Source organism: Lampetra planeri, chromosome 4 (assembly GCF_965212315.1).
Source record: "Lampetra planeri chromosome 4, kcLamPlan1.2.h2, whole genome shotgun sequence".
Taxonomy (NCBI): Eukaryota; Metazoa; Chordata; class Hyperoartia; order Petromyzontiformes; family Petromyzontidae; genus Lampetra; species Lampetra planeri.
In genome coordinates this window covers 22,862,833-22,884,370 of record NC_136110.1, presented here as the reverse complement: position 1 = coordinate 22,884,370, position 21,538 = coordinate 22,862,833, and the positions used below count along the sequence as shown (strand labels likewise).

The window sequence follows — 21,538 nt, the reverse complement described above, 5'->3', positions numbered from 1 at the left end:
TACCATCCAAAGTTGTTTTTTGCATGTTTTCCAGTGATAGGCAGAACATTTGTAAACGGTCTCCCATTTAATAATTTGGAAACATGCGTTTATACTATTTCGATTATTTTGCTGCTAGGAATGTCTAAATGATTAATCACTTTGTTGAGCTATCATTTGTGACCAGTTCCCTTTTGAAAAATAAATTAATGCCTCAGTGGGCTTTGTCTTGTAGGATGTGGGTGGTTTCGTTTTATTTGTATGTGTTGGGGTGATTTGTTTACCTTGTTCTTTGCACTCCTGTCGTGTTTTTGTATTGTTTGTTGTGGTAATGTTATTACCTCCCCCCACTGGACATCTGTGAAAAAGAGCTTCATAGCTCATCAGATTTCTCCAGTGTTAATACATATTCTGATTCTGATGATATGATGTGCAGCATAGTGTTGCTGAGATTTTAAAAAATGCAGGACTGTACACAATGTCATTCTATGGTTCTTTCGGTAAAGTCACGAGATAGAAAAAATATATGACAATAAAATAATAAACAGAAAGTGAATAAAAATATCACGACGTTTCGATCGCAGCACAAGCGGTCGTCATCAGGAACAGGGAGGTTAGCCTCTGGGGGCAAGCTGTGTATCAAGATTTAGAGATGGATGGGGCAGCTAATGTTAATGTAGGAGAAAGCTCCGACACCGGCAGTAGATCTACACCAATCAAAGCATTGCACCTCGCTCCACACGCCCACACTGCTGACGGTGGAGGTTGACAAGAAAACACAAATCAAGTCATGACCCAAAGTGGTTGATGACATCTTTCCAATGATTGCTGAGCTTATAACCATCCTGTCTGGTGAAATTGTGTCTGTGAATATGGATGGCTTCATGAACGAATCTTTGTTGATAGCCAGTAGGCTTGCAAAGTACCATCATCTTATAGAAATCAATTTCGTGTGAGCCACTGCAGAAGTATTTGTCCTACCATGTTTCAAATCTGCCTTATGTTCACGGACACGGTCCGATACATGTCGCTTAGTTTCCCCAATGTAACTGCTGCTGCAGATACAGCTTAGTTTGTAGACGCCGGGATACTGCATGTCAGGAATCGTCTGTCACAGATGGGATTAGATCACGAATTTTATGTACTGTGTTAAATCGGAACTGGGTCTTGTGTTTGTTCATAATTTGGGAAATATTTTTGGTTACCCCTGCTATGTATGGCAGGGTGGTGGTTCTATCTACGTGACTTTACCGAAAGAACCATAGCATATGAATTCCTGCAGGCACGAAAGTTTTAAGTCAAAATGTACAAAATGTCTATACATTTCATTTGTTCATGTCTCTGCAATTTGTATAAACAGGTTCGGTGTAAAGTACCAGGGTGAAGCACATGTTTAAAATGTTTTTTTATTCATAAGTGCTTTATTTGCACACCCTTTGTCAGATAGTAAACTGTTTTAATATAAGATACAAATAAATGATCAAGTTCCAATAAATAAACTAATAAACTGTTCATCTGTCATATGAATAATACGTAGTTTTATTAAAAGGAAAGGAGGAAACATAGAACGTCTTGCAATGGAGAACTACTCGTTAGACTTGCCTCCAGCCAATTGCGTGTTTTGTGATTTGACAGCCTTGGCATTCAGTCACTTACTACGGTGAATAGTTTTCGTACGTTGTGTAACCCACATGTTACGTCGATTGTAGGGAGTGAAAGCTGTTGTTTTGAATGCTGGGGGGTTGCAGCCACTGTAAGTGTGCCTGACCACCGAAATTACTACGAATTTTCCATTCCCTGACTGTCAGTTAGATGGGCTTTTAGTGCTAGGGCTATGAAATTAGGTCATCGTGCTATGGAAATGTTGCCCCTGAATTGGGTCCAATGCATTTTTTTCCCTCCTGTGCGTAACATTTACACCTCACTGTTCTTTAGACTGCCTGAATACAGGTGTTAGCTCCAAGAGCTGCAAAGCAATTGCCCTTTAAATTTTCAATAAATAACTTAAAGGCACACTGTGTCCACCAATGAGATACGTAATTAGAACCGTTTGCCCCAGGAAGCCCACCCACGAGCAGCTTACATTCGATTAACATTTTTATGTGCACAAGCAAAGTTAATGCATTCAAACATGCATGTCAGCATAATTATTGGACTTGATCCACTTATTGGTTGCTTTAATATCAACATTGATTTTGTTTCTAATTAACCAACAATTCTTGGCTGTCAGGTCAATTGTGTAGATCTCTGCTTGGCTAAATGCAACACTGGATTAACCCTTATATATCATCACAAATGTTTAATGAACACGAATATAGCAAAAATGAATATAGAGCACGTTGTTGGGATTCAGTTAAGCAGCCTTAATTTAGTGAGATAGTTAAGTGAGCCTAATGGCACATATTTAGGGATGGTTAGATATGACGCAACCATTTCTGAATTTGACATCTTGTTCATTTGCAAAGTGGCTACAAAAGGGACCAATGGTCAATGTAAAAAATGTTCACAATATGGCAGTGGCTCTGTGGACATTCCATTTGCAGTCTGCACATGTGAAGGTTTTCTACAGAAAGCTATGTTTAGACATGAATTGAAGGGGATACAAGTACATTGTCTGAATGAAATGACGAGGGCAATTTTGAGTGCAGCATACACCCGGCAGAACCGAGTACATCTCCTGACGGCAAACTTTATATCCTGTGATGGATTTATTGTTTGCCAACTTGGTTGAGAGCACAAGTGCCTCCCCCCCTCACAACATTCTACTGTACTCTGCTATTTAATAATAATAATTGACATTTCATCCATAGAGCCCATTTTGCTATGTATGGAAAGCAGGAAATAAGCAGAACCAGGGTAAACGGCCAGAACTAGTGGGGGGTAAAGGCCAATTTAAAGAGGTGAGCTTTCAAGACAGACTTGAAGAGCTCTCACGACTGATTGCCTTATTACCAAAGGCAAAGCTTTCCATAGTCTGGGAGCTGCACTGGCAAAAGCCCGATCGCCCCAGGAACAGAGCTTTGACCTCGGAGTACTTAGAATAAGGCGTTCCGGAGAGCCCGGGGACCTCTTTGGAGTGTAAGCATGGATCAGTTCCTTCAAATATTGTGGGGCTAATCCTTTGATAGCCTTTTAGGTCAGCAGCAGGATCTTATCGTCCACTCGATACTTGACTGCTGGTAGCCAATGCCAAGAGGTGAGCAGGTGTGGTGTGCTCACGACACGGTGTGCACTTAAGGACTCTAGAAGCTGAATTCTGAACCCAAGGTGGAGTCTACCCAGCACCTTACATGGAATCACAAACAGTAATACAATGTGGTGGCCTATGATTGGAAACGTTTTTTTTTATTTTAAATGGAAGTGTATTGAGGTCCTGGTAAGTTAATTAGTGAAATTAGTTATTGGTCACTCTGCTTATTCATGGTGCTTCATTTGAAACTAGAGCTTTTTGAAGAATGCACCTTACCGCCACGCCACGACATTTATTTTGTAGATGGATGGATTATAGGGCAGCTTTAAAGGACAGTGAAAAGTCAGCAAATGTGACAGCTTAAGTAGGCGACAATCCAGTGTCTGAAGGGGAAAAGCAGTATGGAAGGTGAAGTGCCAGTAAATAATACAAAAAATGGAAGCAATTGTCGTGTTTAATTAATACATAATGATGTATTAATTAAACACGACAATTGCTTCCATGCACTAAGAACGAATATTACAGCCTATTGTGCTATGGTCAAATTCAATCTACTGACTACACTGTTATACTGGTAGGTGGGTCTTGTCATATATTTCTTAATTATTATTGTCTCGAGATTTATCAAAGACCTTTCCATATTCATAGATATACCAGCAATCTTATTAAATACACGGACACCAAAATAATTTTCAGGCAACCAGATCATTGTTTTGATCCATACATTTTAGCATGTTAAAATTAGAATGTTTATCAGTACTACAGATTGATACTCTAATATACTTGTTGAAATACAAAGTTTAAGTAAAACCCAACGAACTAATGCAAACAATACAATGCACACCAGGTGGAGATGGAGGTTACATAAGCATTCACTTAAGTGGCTCATGCTTGGTAGTGAGGTGCCATTCATGTTTTTTAAAGTTTTTTTTACTCTTAATAGCATTGGCTTCCAGCTCATCAAGTAGTGTAACTGATTGAGACAATATCTTCCGAGCAGTTTGCTCTTATTCTTGTTTCCTATGTTAATGACACAGCTTATGCGGCTGCACTGCATGTTGTAGCCTGTTCTCTTTCATCATGAGAATACAGTCATTGCCTAAGTGAGATGGATACAATTGTCATTGACGTGCTTGCTTGGTTCGCCAAGGGTGCAGCGGCATGAAGACCCGCGGCGCAAGGTCAAGCCGACTCGTCCGCATTGGTGGACGGTTCGTCGCACTTCTCTGCAGCCTCAAGATTCTCACCGTTGTCATTATTTGCTTCGAGCAAGACAGTTTCTTTGTTGCATTACATTGCCTTCTGGGTCACGGTCGCTTAGTTTTACGTTAGCGCGTCACTTCAGACTAGACTCGTCAAGGATTGCTTTTTGACAAAATTGCTGTGGTTGGTCTGCTGGGCAATGTTTATTTAAACAAAGAGCATTGGACCTGATAGGATTTTCTTTTTTTACGGCAACTGATCGCATTTTCTGCTTTCACCCTTCTCCAGTAGAATATAAGGTCAGTTTGGGTCCAGTGGGGAGTCGGAATAAGGAAACTTGGTCTTCAGACTGGGACACCATAGTACTGCAGTCAATTGTAGAGTGGTTTTCATTTAACTCATAGTATTGTTAAACTTTTTAGTTATATTTGTCACCAAGGTCTTCCTGAGTTGTCATTTCACATTGATAGATATGACGTAGGGCCCCGGTAGAGTGACACTCATCTTGTTAAGTTTTTAGTCTTTTATGTTAGGTATAACATAACATGCATTTGATTGCCTTACAAAATGAGGTTTCAGGTGAATGCAACCGCAGTGTGCCACATGCAACAGCTTAATGTGTTTTATAGCCATCTATGATTATGTAATATGTTGTGGCAATATCAAAAAGGTCAAATGAATCTTAATGGGCTACGTCACATGAAGAGGGTGTGGCTTGTAAGACTGCATTCTACGCAATGTTCCGATTCGCATGGTTGGCTATGTATGGAGCGAAAGAAGTTCAACATACATACAATGCTAACATTGAAGCAGGAAAGCCAATGAGCACATTGTTTATTTTTTATGTGATGCATTTGCCATGACAGTAATTATTTTTGGCATTCACAGCGCAACCAATCGCCAATCAGTAAACATGATTTCTTTACAGAATGTATGCGTACATTTATATATTTTTTAAATGTCAACGGAAAAATGCGTCATCTTAGGAGATGAGATGTGAAATGCATTTGGATTTAAGTATTAGCTCAACACATCTGATTTGCCCTCCACCAGAACAATCCTGCATTTGTGAGTTAGCTAGTTAACACTTGCTTGCTGGAGAGCCAGGAGAATTGCACCAAAGCAAAACACTCGGGCTTGTTTTTTTGGATGTGTCCGTGGCAACAGCGGTGTTGCTAGAGAAACGGACTGCCGTGCCCATGGAAACTCTGCTCTGCACTATAGGGAGTGAGTCGGCAAGGGACAGGAGCTGCCACGGTTATCCGGTCCCCTTGGCTCACCCCTGTTCACACTGAATACTTTGTCCAATCCGTGCTTAAGCTGTGGTCTCGGAAGCCACGGGAAGATGAAAAGTGATGTCAAAAACTAGAGATCGTGTTGTAAATTTGCTCATACACTTGTTCGTTATGTTTGATTCAAACCACAGTTGTGTTTTATAAGCTGATTCTTTTTCTGATTTGATCAAATGAAAAAGACAACTGTCATCATTTTGTCTGTCTTTTGTAAACTATGAAAAGGCATTTTCAATCGGTTCACCCTTACGCGTCGCGATTCACTTTGCAGTTTGTTTCTGCCAAGGCTCCACCCCTATCCTAGGCGTGGCTTAGTCCCCCCTTAAAGTTGCCTCTGGGTCATGCACTCTCATATTTTGTTTTAGCGTGTGGGTTCCCCATGTGAGGCTCAACACCACCTTCATTATTTTGCTTTTTGCCATGTCTTTGTCTTTAAATTGTTTAGCGATGGTCGATAGTCGCCACTCGGACCCTTAAGGCCACCAACAATAGCCTTTTATTCAAGGCCTCCACCAATAATTCTACAATCTCTGCTACCCTGCACGATACTGGGTTCAGACCCTTTGCTTGGCCTCATGTTCGAAAATGTTCCCAGTGGAAAGTATACACCCGCCAAATAGACTGTCGACTGGATTTCGGAAGTAAATCTTGCATCCCTTTGTCCAGACCAAATCTGGAGAACCTTGCCCTCAATTTCCATGCCATCACGTTCAAAGCCTGCAGGCCCTGAAACCAGACTCCCTTCTGTGAGAGCAGGTCTGGTCTTGGCTGGAGCTGCCATTGTTCGCTTACCATCATGGACATCAGGTCTGAGAACCAGGAGCTCCTTGGCCATTTCAGGCAGTCAGAATTGCTTGAACTCCTTACCTCGCAATATTTCCAACACTTTGGGACTAATGGGAATAGGGGGAAGAAGTATTCCAGTCCCCCCGACCAACACATTCATGACCATAGCTTCCTGCTGTTGATGCGTTGAGGCGAATTGCCTCACTTTTAATTTTCCTTGGACACAAACCAGTCCATCCGGTGGACCGCGATTCTTCTGACGACTAGCTGAAAAACCCTGGAATGCAACGGCCACTCGCCCGGGTTCAGAGTCTCACGACTTAACCAACCTGCTGATTGGTTGTCAACCTCGGAGAGGCGACGAGCTAGCAGTTACCCCCCCCCCCCCCTCTTATCCACCTTCCTTGTCAGGAGGTGGGCTGACTCGCGCATCAGCTCGTCAAACCATGGAGAGTCCTGCCGGTTCACCATGGTAACTGCCGTCATGTTGCATCTAACCAAGACATATTTTCTTATCACTGTTGCTCCAACAGCACCACTCATTTCCCTGAGCTCGAGGAGATTGATGCTCTTATTTCTCTGCTCATCATTTGACTTGCAACACTGCTCTGGCAGCATGCCCTCCAGCCGAACATGCTTGCGTTTGTCTCCACCTCTACCTGCGCCCTGAAGGGAATGCCTTGTGTCCACCAAGGAGACTTGAGCCATCACAGTAGGTCCTGCCTAGCTGACTTAGAACTTCACAGATTGCTGCATGTCACCCACAAAGGGGTCCTGAGTGGCTTGGAGGCACCATGGCAGGGCCGCAATATGGATTCTGGCCCAAGGGACCATGTCCAACGTCGCCATATTACCCAAGATTACCATGGAAGTGTCTCCCCGCTCCACCATCATTGTTCACCAAACTGATTGCGTCTGCCCTGATTCATCTGACCTTTTCTGTGGGGAAAAACCCTTCTTTGGAGGGTTTGGATGATGGCCCCATAGTGTTTATACCTCCTTACTGGCTGCATACTGCACATGGGGGCATTCACGACGAGCCTGTGCACCTGCAAGGTCCACACCACCTTGGCCACAGACCTCTACACAGCCCGCTCGGACTCTGCTCTTATCAAGAGGTCATCCAGGTATAGATACACATGGTTGCCACCCTTCCGCAGGTGGGAGATGACCACAACCGACACCTTGGTAAAAAGCTTGGGGAGGCCTATAGCTTGAATGCAGAAACTTGGAACTCCCAGTGTCTCCCTCAGAAGCTGAAACACGAGAACTTGTGCTGATTTCTGAAAATTGGCACATGAAGGTATGCATCATTCGGGTCCACTGACACCAACTAGTCGCCTGGCTTCAGGGCTTTTTTGACCGATGCCAGCAAATATGATGTCTTTTGAGCCGTTTGTGATCCAGAATAGCCCTGTAACCCCAGATGCTTTTGGGGACCATAAAGAAATGAGTAGAAACTCGACTACCACTGCCCCTTGAGACTTAGCCCCTATTTCCAGGAGTCTCAACAACTATGCTAACAAGGCTACCTTTATACGTTGTTCCAGCAGAAGGTGTGATTCTTTCCAAATTGGTCCTTCTTTACAAATTGATCCTGAGGCATGCCCCGTGAATTCCAACCTGTAGTCGAAGGTGGCTGCACTTTGGACCCACTCGTCACGAGTGGTTCTCTCCCAGACTGAGGCGAACGGAGTCAGACATCCCCTCCAGTCTCTTGGTCGCCGGGATCAGCAGACCCTCGGCTCCCCCTCTTCATTGCTGAACGGGGTGGGTTGAGAGGCCCTATTGTCCCCACCCCACAAGAAGCCTGCAGGAATCACCTTGGGCGCCTCAGCTGATGTGCTGCAAACTGCTGCTTTCTCACTGATCTATTCAATGGTCGAGTGTTGTGCTTCAGCCTGGTCCGGGAGCTTGTACACAATACGGCTAGATGCACAATTAAATAACACGATGTACATCATAACAGGGATTCTGAAATCGACACCAATCCCCTAGCTCCATGTTCTGGCGACAATTTTGCCACCAAATATCCAGAGACGAGGAGTTTCCACGTATTCTTGCCAATGGCAACCTACCCATCAACCGAAACCTCAACAATATTCCGATCTCCCTTCTGGGATCGTGCTGTCACCATCCTATAATCTCACCCAGATCCATAAGAAAGCTGGCGAACATTGGAACAACGCCAATGTCCAGAATAAACACCTCATTCTAGACCCAAACAACGACCACCTGGATTTGAAATTCCTCAAAGACACTGGTACCATCAACTGTATAACAAAATCAGTCTGTGCACATCTCCTTTATAAATGTAAAATTAAAGACAAGCCACAATGCGACTGGCTACGCAACCCAAACTAATAGACCATTTAGTACACCACTGTAGTCTGGGCTCCTTTATTGGAGGAATAGCAAAACTACACAAACTTTCCTGAAGCCCTGTTTTGGTTAGCAGACCTCGGACATTGACCTTTAGCTCCTGAACATATTGCAATACCCAAGAATGTTGAACTTCTTTCGCACGTTACGTAGCCAACCATGCTAATCGGAGAATAGAATGTATCCTATTTAGCAATAAACCATATTTTTCTAGAAACATTTTGAGTAGCCCTTTGAATTGTAGAGCCACCATCTTTACTGTACTGGCAACGATCTTGTTTTTCATTTAAGTCCAGCACTTTTCCCATTCGCTGTTTTTACTTCTTTGGCAGAGATAACTTTTCATTTCCCAAAATGCATCACTTAAAATCTTTAATGGAATACTCACTTTAAGGTTAACCCTGTTGATGTTAACCCGATGTATTTGTTAATTGACAACTGAGAAGTTGATTAAGTCTTTCATGATACTGGACATGATGAATGTCATGGCTGTAAAAATCCATAATAGAGGTTTTTTTGGTTTAGATCGTGTAAATATATAAATGTGTCGTTAAAACCCACCATCACCCGACACATTTAACTAGTAAGGGTTGTCACGTAAACAGAACATGCAAATTCGTCACTAGTACAGCACACCGGTGTGTTGTAAAAGTCTTAAGTAAATACTGCCGGCTGTCCTACTCTTTGGCCTATCGATGTGCAATTGCACTTTGTTGATGAAGCCAGCCTGGCTGTTTTAACGAAAGTACTTTTCTCGATTACAAGTCTACTATGCATACTCTTAGGTTTTTCGGTGAAGTCACGTCGGTAAAAAGTAAATAATATAATTGAAATAATAATAGAAATAAAATAATAAATCACGACGTTTCGGAGGCAACACAAGTCTCCGTCATCAGGTGGGACCGTCACAGCTAGATTTACTGTCTCAAGTGAGGCAAAATTCCAAGAGTCAAGCTCTTGAATACAAGTTAAGGGGGGAGGGAAGGGGGAGGGGGTTATCTGAATGTGGAAGCCAATGAGTGGAACGTCTTGGGGGGGGGGGGGCTAAAAGAGAACAGTTGGTGCATCTTGTTGATATTTTACTCGATGTTGGTTGGCAATCCAAATGCAACAAAGGAGAGGAGAGTGCTGTTAAACGCTGGGGATGTCAACACTCGGTAAAGTAGAATAGTACCTGTCAAATAAGATGGTCCAAATATGTGCAGTTAAATCTTTTTTGCATGGTTATTTCTATTATTATTTCAATAATATTTTTATTATTTATTTTTTACCTACTTGACTTTTCCGAAAAACCTAAGAGTATGAATCCTTGCAGTCACGAAAGCTTCAAATCTAGAATCTACTATGCATCTTTAGTACTGTGGTTGATATCCTGTGTGTGCATAGTGCCCCCTCAGAGGGTGGAGGTTTCAACCGAGGTTTTTTTTCTCTTTTGGTAGCCACACCAACTGAGGTGCTTCATTATCCAGAATTGTAGCCCACCTTACACATTCTGCGAACAGCACCCGGTGTTCTCATTGTGATGTGTATGGTCACTATGACCTCAATGTACACTATTGGCCTAGTAGCATGGTTACGATGCTACTTTGAATAATGGTGTTTTGTGTGGACATTCATGTTACCAATTCGATTTTCTTTGGCAAAATATTCGTGCCTTTCACAACTATGAAATCTATTTTTACAATAATTATTTGTAGTAATAATACATAGCAAGCACTTTCCCCAGGGATAACTAATATGTTAGTTTAAATCCAAATAATATACAGTGAAGTTTCCATTAACCGCATTGATTTTTGGGGATGCCATTTGTGGGTCATATTTTCTTTATGTGTCTACGAAGACAACTATGTTTTGTGCATTTTATCGCTGGATATATGTGGATAATAGGAATAGTTTTTGGAACTTGTGGGTGATTCCTTGTATCTGTAGAAGTTTTTATTTATTTATTTTGGTGCCCATGTGTCTAAGTAACTTGAAGAATTTCCTTTTCGTGTTATACCATTTGCAAAAATACTAGCATTTTAATGCTCTTACATTAGCACACCAAGCCACGCATAGTGTGGTCATGTGAGTCGGTGAAAGGTTACTATTCTGTTTTGCACATGACACATACACAGCAAATAGAGCTCTAATTTTTGGCTAAATTAATTGATGTACCGTATTTTCCCGCATATAGCCCGCATACGCATATAACCTGCAGACGCATATACCACGCAAAAATAGCGTTTTGTGTAAAACAAATTTCAGATAGCCCGCACCTCCATATACCCCGCATGCATTAATATCTTTAACGTCGTTACCGCAGCTTAATTCCATCATATTAATACGAAGTTTACATTTGTAATACATTCCACTATCAATTGTTAACATTAAAATCATAACGTGCACAAAGAAAACTAACTAACCGGAAACGAGTGAACTTAAAACAGTAAATACGTAACAAAAGTAAATATCCAATAAATAAGTAACACATAGCGATAAGTAAGTACAGTTTTAGCACTGGTAGATTGCACACTGCGCAGACAATAGCGGCACTACGGTAACGCCGTTGCCTCCCCCCCCAACCCCCCCACCTCTCTCTCCTCCCAGCTCTCCCGTCGCAGGTAAACAAAGTGCCCCCACTTCAAACATTGTCGTTTCATTGTACAAACAATTCGAATAATTTAAAACGTGACAACATGTGCAATTTTAGTGCGAGTCGTTTATTCCGCAGTGCTTTCGTCAAAGGTAAGTGTTGCATAGTGGATAGTCCTACCATGAAAACATTTAACGAGTTATGACATGTCACACGTGTAAAATATTCTTGGGATAGCCCACACCTCCATATACCCCGCAGGGTCTTGATTTGTTTGTAAAAAGTGGTATACCCCGCGGGTTATATGCTGGAAAATACGGTAATTTAATTGATTTCATATAAAGTGTCTGGGAGACCACTGCCGAATTGCTCAAAAAGTGGATAATGTGAATTTGCCACCACGTATAAGTGACTATATTATGATGACTTGAGGAATACTGGTAGACCACTCGTGGGAAACTTGTGAGTGGATATATTTATGACATTTACGCCACTGCTGGATTACTTTTCCAAGAACAAATGCATCTAGAAGTAATCTGCAACAAGATTACTTCATGGTGACTTCTTAAAAGGGCTGCAGAGAAGGGGAGTTTATTTTAAGTGTCATGTATTTTTTTTCTATCGTCGTGGATTCTTCTACTTCCATAAGTTCCGTACTTTTTCTTGCTAAAGGCATATCTCTCTTGGACGGTGCTTTTTTTAAAGAATGTGTAGCTAGAAGGTTTGCAGCTGAAATCAAGTGTGTCAATACATACAGTGCACGGCAATGTGTGCATACAGTCCACAGTTCCCCTCTTTATTTACATCTGTATTTACTTCTAGCCATTGCTTTTGAAACTTCATTCCTCTGCCTTGTTTAGCTTTATATATACAAACATTGACTGGCATGCATCCGTTGAGTGGTGGACATGATTAGTTAGACCTCTTGGGTTAGGTTATGTTGTTCTGTACTGTAGACCAAGACCACTTCACATGTTATCAAGAAAAAATTAACCCGTAAAAACAAAGTTTTTCACTATAAATCCTTTATATGCGTGGCGGCTAGAGTCCTCTCGTCCTCTGGCTTTAGATGGCTGCCACCTATGGGTCAGATGATTGCCTGCCACCATCAAGAAATTGGTAATTAAATATAATAATTTTTTTTTTCCTAAAAAGTGTAAAGTTATGGAAATTTTTTTTTACGAAAATAAACTGTCACGCACAACGAGTCTGTGTGCAAAATGTCAGCTCGATTGGATCACGGGAAGTGGGTTAAAAAACGACCAAAAGATTTGCACGGTCGTAAGCGCGCAAGCAAGCAAGTGAACTTAATATAAAGGATTTTAAAAACAACAACCCATAGAGCAATTCACTCCTAAGTTTACCGCCAAAGGGGGGTGGCACGGTGGTGCAGTGGTGACACTTGTACCTCACAGCAGGACGAACCTAGGTTCAATTCCTGACTCCGGTGCCTTTCTTTGTGGAGTTTGTATGTTCTCCCTTTGTTCCCATGGGTTTCCTCTGGGTTCTCTGGTTAACTCTATCGCTAAAACTACCATACAATGTAACTTTTCTTGGCCAACTTCCCAATGTTGAAAATTTCCTTCATATTACTCAGGATGAGAAGCAGACAGGGATGCTCCTGAGAAAGAGTCATTGAGACTTTTACATGCAAATAATTGTAATCAGTTAATAAATAAACCACACAAATAACCAATGCCAGTGACTAGATCTATACAATTTTGTTTGGCAACAAAGTACTTTATAAAAAAAATGCTGTGATGTGTATCAACACAACTAGCTCACATGTACTTAATGCATGCACTGGGGATTGAGTGTGCAGCCCATCATGTTCATCAATTTCAATATGCCTTCGCTCGTGTTTTATACACAGTACAGTGCAATTTTTTTACAAAATAGAGGAACTCGTAATGCATTTGTTGAGAGGTTTTTTTACACTTAATTATGGGGTCTTGTACATAGGTAATCTGGCATAATGCACAAAGTGATAATTAACAGTTACCCTGTCTTTGAAATGTTCAGTATATTGAACGGTGGTAATTTTAGGCACAAAAAAATGCATTAAATGTATGTCTTTAAATTGCCTAACTTTGGTATGCATTTTTATCGTCCATTATTGGAGATGAAATGTAATGAAATGTATGTAATGTGTTTGCATTTTGAGATGAACACAATAAATAATGCTCTACCTGTTGGAGTCAAAAGCTGAGGCATTGGGACCCCCCTGCATATTTAGATGCACACGGCTGTTCTCAGTGGTCAATGTGTTGTTCCCATTGCAGGATTTGCCTCGCACACGATGAGTACTCTCAGGGAAAGTGCCGTGGATCCCGGCCTCTCCGAGTCGCGCAAGCGCAAGTCCTCATCCTCGTCGGATCCACTCAAGACGAGGTAAGGGGGTCCATTGCATTGAAAATGTGTGTGACCTTTGCCGAAAAATATATTTGCCGTTGTAAATTTGTGGACAGCGCTCCTCGTCACCGGTGCAACTTTACACGTTGATGCGGTTCCTTCACGAAGGTGCTTGAGGACTGTCAACCTTATTTGCTCAAAAGACATTTGCTCGCCAGTGATAGGATTGGAATATATAATTGCATGTATTCAGGAAGAGGTCTAATCACATGAAATTATAAACTTGCATAGTGTATTTTTTCATTGTCAGCCATGGATAATCCGCTTATGGATGAAGACCTCCCCAAGTCACCGCCATCTCTTGATCAGCTCGCAGTTATCAACGAGCTGATTTCATTGCACCATCTCCTTTTTGGGCATCATCAAGACGCGTTTCATTCCTTGGCGGCCCCTCATTCATTATTCTGCATCATTGATTTGATTATATGTTTGGGAAATAATGCAAAAGATCAAACTTGCATCTTTTATGCATGTATTGAAGTTTGTGATTACGAAAAAATATTTTCTCTAAAATTCTATATACGTATTCAATGTTCCTCCAGTCATGGTTTCACCTTTGTACACTTGTAATTATATTCACCAATTATACATGCACATAAACTAAAATCCACTTACAAGAGAATGTGCAGTGATAATCGTAATAACAAATACACACCAAATAAATGTGCATTACATTTGTCACAAAACTCATGGTGTAGTCTCCCTTGCAAGCTAATTCCATTAGTCATGAATTTTGGCAGGGTATGTAGCTTGTGCCTTGACGCTGTTTTGATTTCAAGGGTGGAATTCTGAAGATGGCAATCCTGGCCTCATTTTTTCACTTTTTTTTGCAAAGCAGCATGCTGTATGAGCGATGCTGTGAAGAAGGGTCCATTGAAACCTTTTGATGTTGTTTGGTCCAGAGGAAAATAAAGGATTGCCCTTTGTGACTATTCTTTAATGTTTTTCTTTAAAGTGGACACTTGCAACTCGATGAAGGTTTATGAAGGGAACAAACCCTGCTTGAAATGTACACAGCCAAGCTTTTTGCTTTAAAATGTTTATTTTTTTCCGCCAACACGACTCCTTCTTTTACCCTCTCTCATGAATACATTTGTCAATTTGTGAGATACGCCATTGCTTTGCAGCAATCATGGCGTGGCAGGTGATGCCACTTATTACCCACGCATCTTTCCTGTTGGTTGTTTTCAAAAGGGGAGCCCGTAAATGGCTCTGCCTCTTCATTAAAAGAGGGTGTCGGCGTTAGCTTACTTCACATTGGGTTGCCTCGGGACCCCATAGCACAAACAGTAAGTCTAGATGATCGGCGGTCTGACCCTTGCCACACAAAGCCCCACATGGCTTCAGGAGAAGATGCTTGGCAGGACGTGGACAGTTGTGGCCTAAGAAAGATAAATGTAGTTGACCTCCTTCCTACAGCAAGACAAATGAGCAACTTGTCCAGGCCAGTGGACACAATGCATCCATGCACAATAGCACCTCATTATTTGCCCTTTGAACAATGTTTCAAAGTTACCAAGCGAGTTGTAAGTTTTGAGAAAATTAATTGTGCCACCCATGTAAAAGTCTAATGATTAGTACCTATTCATATGATGCTGCTGAATTCTTATATTTCAGTTTATTTGTGCCATTTGCAAAGACAAATAATGACTTCAAAAAATTACATCGTAATGTTAGCGTTCATTACACAGAGAGCAATACTGCACTGTAAGTCCATGAGCATATGGGCACTCGAAATATGACGAGTCTCTGATTGAAGGTGCTCCAACTCAGCGAGTTGGAGAAGAAGCAAGATATCTGGAATATTGGTGACTTGTTTTAATGGATGGAAGCTTAAAGTTTTGGTTTAAATGTCGACAAAGACAAGGAATGCATAATGGCTGCGGTGTTGACAAGAGTTGACCCCGGATTTTATAACTAATGGAAAATGCCAACGAAGCAGTACTTTTTTTGTTATAGCACGTAATTTTGAGTTTCCAGTGTTTACTGGCAAGTTCAAAGCATATATAGCTCTCCTACAACATAAATGAATCCACATGTGGAGCACTTTTATTTATATGTAATGCTTGCCATGCCTGTATTTTCTTTCTCCAACTTTTAATTCATCTGGGATGAATTCAAGAGTTGGGGATGGGGGGTGGGGGATCTTCTTTTGAGAATTGTGATGGAGTCCCATCAGGTTTCTTAGAGAACTTGTACACCAATGATTGTGTCTATGCAGTCAAAAACCACTTGTAGCCATAATTAAACCAGGAGGGCAAACACAGATTTCAAGCTCAAACACGTTTTCTCAAAAGCCAAGGAGAATAACATACAGTACAAAGCAAGCTTGACGTGTGCATGACCTATATTTGTGTAAGTAATGGATGTCAAGAAAATGGGATGTTTCTTACTGCGTCCCATAAGTCCCGTCATCGCATTTCCATGTCCTGCTGCACATTATCATGGGGCAATCTTTGCATGTCATCTCTTCCATGAAATCATTCACAGGTGCTAGAATTTGTGGGTGAGGTTAATCATTATTTTGGTTCATATTGACACAAAATACCCAAATGTGAAGTTTTAAAATGAAGGATTCCTTTTATCAGAAGCAGCAACAGTCACGATCTATCCACTGCTCGTTGCAGGCCTCCCCAAGCCATATATCACATTGCGATGCGACAACCAATCTGGCTCCCGCATTTGAGTTGGTTTATTTGCTCCATCTCCACCTTGCATGTTGCCTTGGGAATATCTCACTGCCACCCTCCTATCCCGTTCACCTCTCCGAGGAGATCTACTTGTAAGGTTCTGGCCATGTTGACTTCATTGTCCTTTTTCCATGGGCACATGCGAGCTGATCCAACACCGAGCCCTCATTGTTTGAGCTTTTCCACTGGCTAATTTCCGTGCCGAGCTGTGACCAAACCATGGCACTCTGGTCGCATAAAAAGTCTGGATCTGGCTCGGTGGCAGGCAGGGCCAGGAGTGGCACTTATGACGTGTTAATTGCACATAACATCAGTAGTCCGATGACGTCATGGCTCGGGTTTTTCAGTGCATAAACAACTCGCTGCATCTTGAGCCACACTAGTCTGGCTCAGCACGGCCTGATTATTGCTTGTTGGTACAGTGAACAAAAACTTTTAAGGATCTCCATTTGGCAGGCGGGAGCTGCTCGGGTCATGGGTTGGTTTTAATCTCTTTGGATGTTACTTGGAAAAGGATGACTAACCTGGATGCAATTGGTGGAGAGATTCTGTGGTTTAGGACTGTACCATGATTAGCATAGCATGAAGTGGTGGGGGGGGGGGGTAATGGACTGCACCAACTGCTAGTGCCCTCGTGCATGCATGCACTGCTTGGGGTTATTGGTAATGTCGAATAGAAGTGTACTCTCCCACAGTATATTATGTCTGCAGGAGGCTGTTGTTAAATAAAATAATAATTTGATGAGATCTGGCTGGTAGTGTAACGAAACGGGAGTCCCCTTCTTTGTCAAATGTAGCTGTGGTACATGGGCAGGGCACATCGCCAGGATGGAGAACCACCGCTTACCTAAGATTGTGCTGTATGGGGAACTGTCCTCTGGCCATCGTGACATAGGGGCACCACGAAAGCGATACAAAGACTCCCTGAAGAAGTCCCTCACTGCTTGCTGCATCGATCACCGTCAGTGGGCAACACAAGCAGCTGATCGCAACTCCTGGCGGCACACAGTCCACCAGGCCACCTCCTTCTTCGAAGATACCCGCAGGGCCCATATGGAGGACAAAGTAGGAAGAGGAAGAACCATGATCCCTCAGCACCCATCCTAGATCAGACCTATACTTGTAGCCGTTGTGGCAGGACCTGCTTGTCCCGCATAGGCCTCGTCAGCCACCAGCGTGCTTGCAGAAGACGTGGATATCCTTCCTAGATCTTCGTTCGCGAAGCCAAGCCATGATGATGACTGACATGTGCTATACAAATATAATTTTCCAAATGTTTAAGTTTATCTATAATTCATTCAGCAGAATATTCTGGTCATCCACATTATCTACCCCCATGTTTGTCTCTGGTTGAAAGTAATAATTGTAATGCATGCATTACATTATATTAGAAGCACAGGTGGGATACAAAGGGTCTTCAAACAAAATGAATACATTTTGTAGTACAGGTCTGTGAATTATTGCAGTTTCTTTCATGGTGGTGTCATTGATTCTGAAATGTTCTGCTGAAGAATAACACTCCACATAGGTTGACAAAAGTATTTTCATTTCTGTTGCTACTTTAAATTTGTAACACTGCCTCGATTAAACCCAGCTCATATTTTAATGCAGCGTAGCTGTAATTTCCAAATTCATTCATGAATCCTGTAGGGCAAAATGTATCTAGACTAGCAAATTGGCAATGTAAGTCCCAACGTGCCAAACAGCCCATATTTCAATGTCATTTAAGAATAAAAAGATTCATCTTCTTGATTCTTTCGGTAAAGTCACGTAGAAGGGAAATAATAAAATAATAAAAATAACACATAATAAATTAATTCTCACGACGTTTCGGCCACAACGCAGGTCTGTCGGGGAGACAACGTCAGACGCTGTCTCCCCGACAGACCTGGTCTTCACCTGAGGACGGCAGACCTGGTCTTCACCTGAGGACGGCTGCTTGCGTTGTGGCCGAAACGTCGTGAGAATTAATTTATTATGTTTTATTTTTATTATTTTATTATTTCCCTTCTACGTGACTTTACCGAAAGAACCAAGAAGATGAATCCCTGCAGTCACGAAAGCTTTAAATCGAAATTTAATATTTTATTATGTAAAATTTGTATTCTTTTATTATTTCCCTTCTACGTGACTTACCGAAAGAACCAAGAAGATGAATCCCTGCAGTCACGAAAGCTTTAAGTCGAAAAATAAAACGATACTGTGCATCCATAAACTATGATGATTAACAACTGTGTTCGTCTTGACGGGTTCTTATAGGTGCACATAGTTGCCTCTCGTGTATATACACAAATTGAAAGTTGTGAATTATTGCACCTTGTGCCCTTTACTGCCTTGCCTATTTGCCACAATCTTCTGGAGATGGTGACAAAAAACAGAGCCGCATGATTGACCTTCCGACTTGCAGTGCCAGACCACGAAAAGACTGCTGGGCAACTGAACTTTTCAGCTTGCATTTACGTCGGCATTTGCATCGGTCGTGACTGCAGCACAGGTACTAAGTGAAATTTACAATTGCCTTCCCATCGTTACCATGGCTACCATATTGGATCCTCACGCTTTGGTCAATTTAAAGCGAGCCCCATCGGTCGCGGGTAAGTGTGACAGTGGCCGTAGTGATCAACCGCTGTTTTTAATTTACAGAGATGATTGTCTTCATGTGCCACAGCCCAAGAGCTGTGATATAGTCTGATGTGTTGTGTTCAAATGTAGAAAAATCTGAATTTTGTAAGTCGTATGGCTAAGGCAGAAGCTTGGTGGGTGCAGTGATAGCCAGGCTTTCTGATACACATATATTTGTTTTTGTATGCATCAGCATTTAGCCTGGTCTCTATACATTGGATTGTCAGACTGGCCATACATTTCATCAGCTGAACCATGAATGTACACGGTAGGACCAACACCTCGGCCTTGGTTGATCATTGTTTTAATGCGGTGGGTTCACACGGAATTGATTTCTCTAAGACGAAGGTACTTTTCAAACCCACTGGCTATCAACAAAGATTCGTTCATGAAGCCATCTATATATATAAAATCGCAAATCTGTCTGTCTGTGTGTGTGTCTGTGTGTCGCCGGACCATACGCAGTTTCATTGGACGGCGGTTGCCCCTGGCAACGGGTAGCGACGCATTCGCTGCGGGGTGGACGCCATTTTTAATTCCCGTTAAAAATATGCACACGCATTAACATGCGACTCTGAGGTAAATTCATCAAAGTTTCACGTCCTCTTCACTCCCCTCCCACCCCAATGGGTGCAATTACTATTATAGGGTCGGTAGATAATAAAATTATAGCGATTACACAGTATTATTGTAGCGCGGGGGGGGGGGGGAACGGCACCCGTACCCAGCCTCAGCCGGGTGGGCAATTTAGGCGAGGCCGGAGGCTCTGCACGGTACTAGGCCTCGACACCCACCACGCGACTCTGAGGTAAATTCATCAAAGTTTCACGTCCTCTTCACTCCCCCCCCACCACAATGTGTGCAATTACTATTATAGGGTCGGTAGATAATAAAATTATAGCGATTACACAGTATTATTGTAGCGCGGGGGGGGGGGGGGGGTAACGGCCCCGGTACCCAGCCTCAGCCGGGTGGGCAATCTAGGCGAGGCCGGAGGCTCTGCACGGTACTAGGCCTCGACACCCCACCCGTGTCAAGCGACGACTTTGTGGTATAAACTCGATATACCCAGCGTTGCCCGGGGGGAAAATACAGTTAAAATCTTATGAAAACTTTCAAACATTACATACCAATGAAAAAACAACTGTCTAATTACTTTTAAACCCGACGCGCCAAGAATCGATTCTTTAAATGTTGACTGTACAAATAGTCATTAAGTTGGGTGAGCGTACTGCCAGTCCATAATGTAGACTGTAGCCTGCTTATTCAATTGGGTGAGTGTACTGCCAGTCTATAATGTAGACTGTAGCCTGGTTATTAAGCTGGGTGAGCGTACTGCCAGTCTATAATGTAGACTGTAGCCTGGTTATTAAGCTGGGTGGGTGTACTGCCAGTCTATAATGTAGACTGTAGCCTGGTTATTAAGTAAAGTTAGTCAATTTGTAACACGTAGGCTTTCGCGACCATTATTCATAAACAACGTTATTGGGTTTAGATCGCCTTATTTATTAATGTGTTGTAACCCTCCACCACCCCACACGGCCAATCAGTAAAAAAGTGTCCCGTTGATAAAAGACTAATAGTTCACTGCTTTAGCCCACCGGTGTGTTCAAGCGTAAAACCACAACAATTACCATTTCTGATGAAAAAACAACTGTGTAATTACTTTTAAACCCGACGCGCCAAAAATCGACTCTTTAAATGTTGACTGTACAAATAGTCATTAAGCTGGGTGAGCGTACTGCCAGTCTATAATGTAGACTGTAGCCTGCTTATTAAATTGGGTGAGTGTACTGCCAGTCTATAATGTAGACTGTAGCCTGGTTATTAAGCTGGTTGAGCGTACTGCCAGTCTATAATGTAGACTGTAGCCTGCTTATTAAGCTGGGTGGGTGTACTGGCAGTCTATAATGTAGACTGTAGCCTGGTTATTAAGTAAAGTTAGTCAATTTGTAACACGTAGGCTTTCGCGACCATTATTCATAAACAACGTTATTGGGTTTAGATCGCCTTATTTATTAATGTGTTGTAACCCTCCACCACCCGACACGGCCAATCAATAAAAAAGTGTCCCGTTGATAAAAGACTAATAGTTCACTGCTTTAGCCCACCGGTGTGTTCAAGCGTAAAACCACAACAATTACCATTTCTGATGAAAAAACAACTGTGTAATTACTTTTAAACCCGACGCGCCAAAAATCGATTCTTTAAATGTTGACTGTACAAATAGTCATTAAGCTGGGTGAGCGTACTGCCAGTCTATAATGTAGACTGTAGCCTGGTTATTAAGCTGGGTGGGTGTACTGACAGTCTATAATGTAGACTGTAGCCTGGTTATTAAGTAAAGTTAGTCAATTTGTAACACGTAGGCTTTCGCGACCATTATTCATAAACAACGTTATTCGGT

General features: G+C 42.1%; 1 protein-coding gene across 3 annotated transcripts in view; it reads left to right on the top strand.

The window, feature by feature from the left end:
* The window catches only part of LOC144717848 (nuclear receptor coactivator 2-like), a 96,813-nt gene that overhangs the window by 25,011 nt on the left and 50,264 nt on the right, over positions 1 to 21,538 (top strand). For all 3 annotated transcript variants that reach the window (XM_078593561.1, XM_078593562.1, XM_078593560.1), the window contains exon 3: positions 13,690 to 13,798. In XM_078593561.1, coding sequence (XP_078449687.1) covers positions 13,707 to 13,798 — 92 coding nt within the window. In that variant the 5' untranslated portion in view covers positions 13,690 to 13,706. The remainder of the gene's footprint in view (positions 1 to 13,689; positions 13,799 to 21,538) is intronic.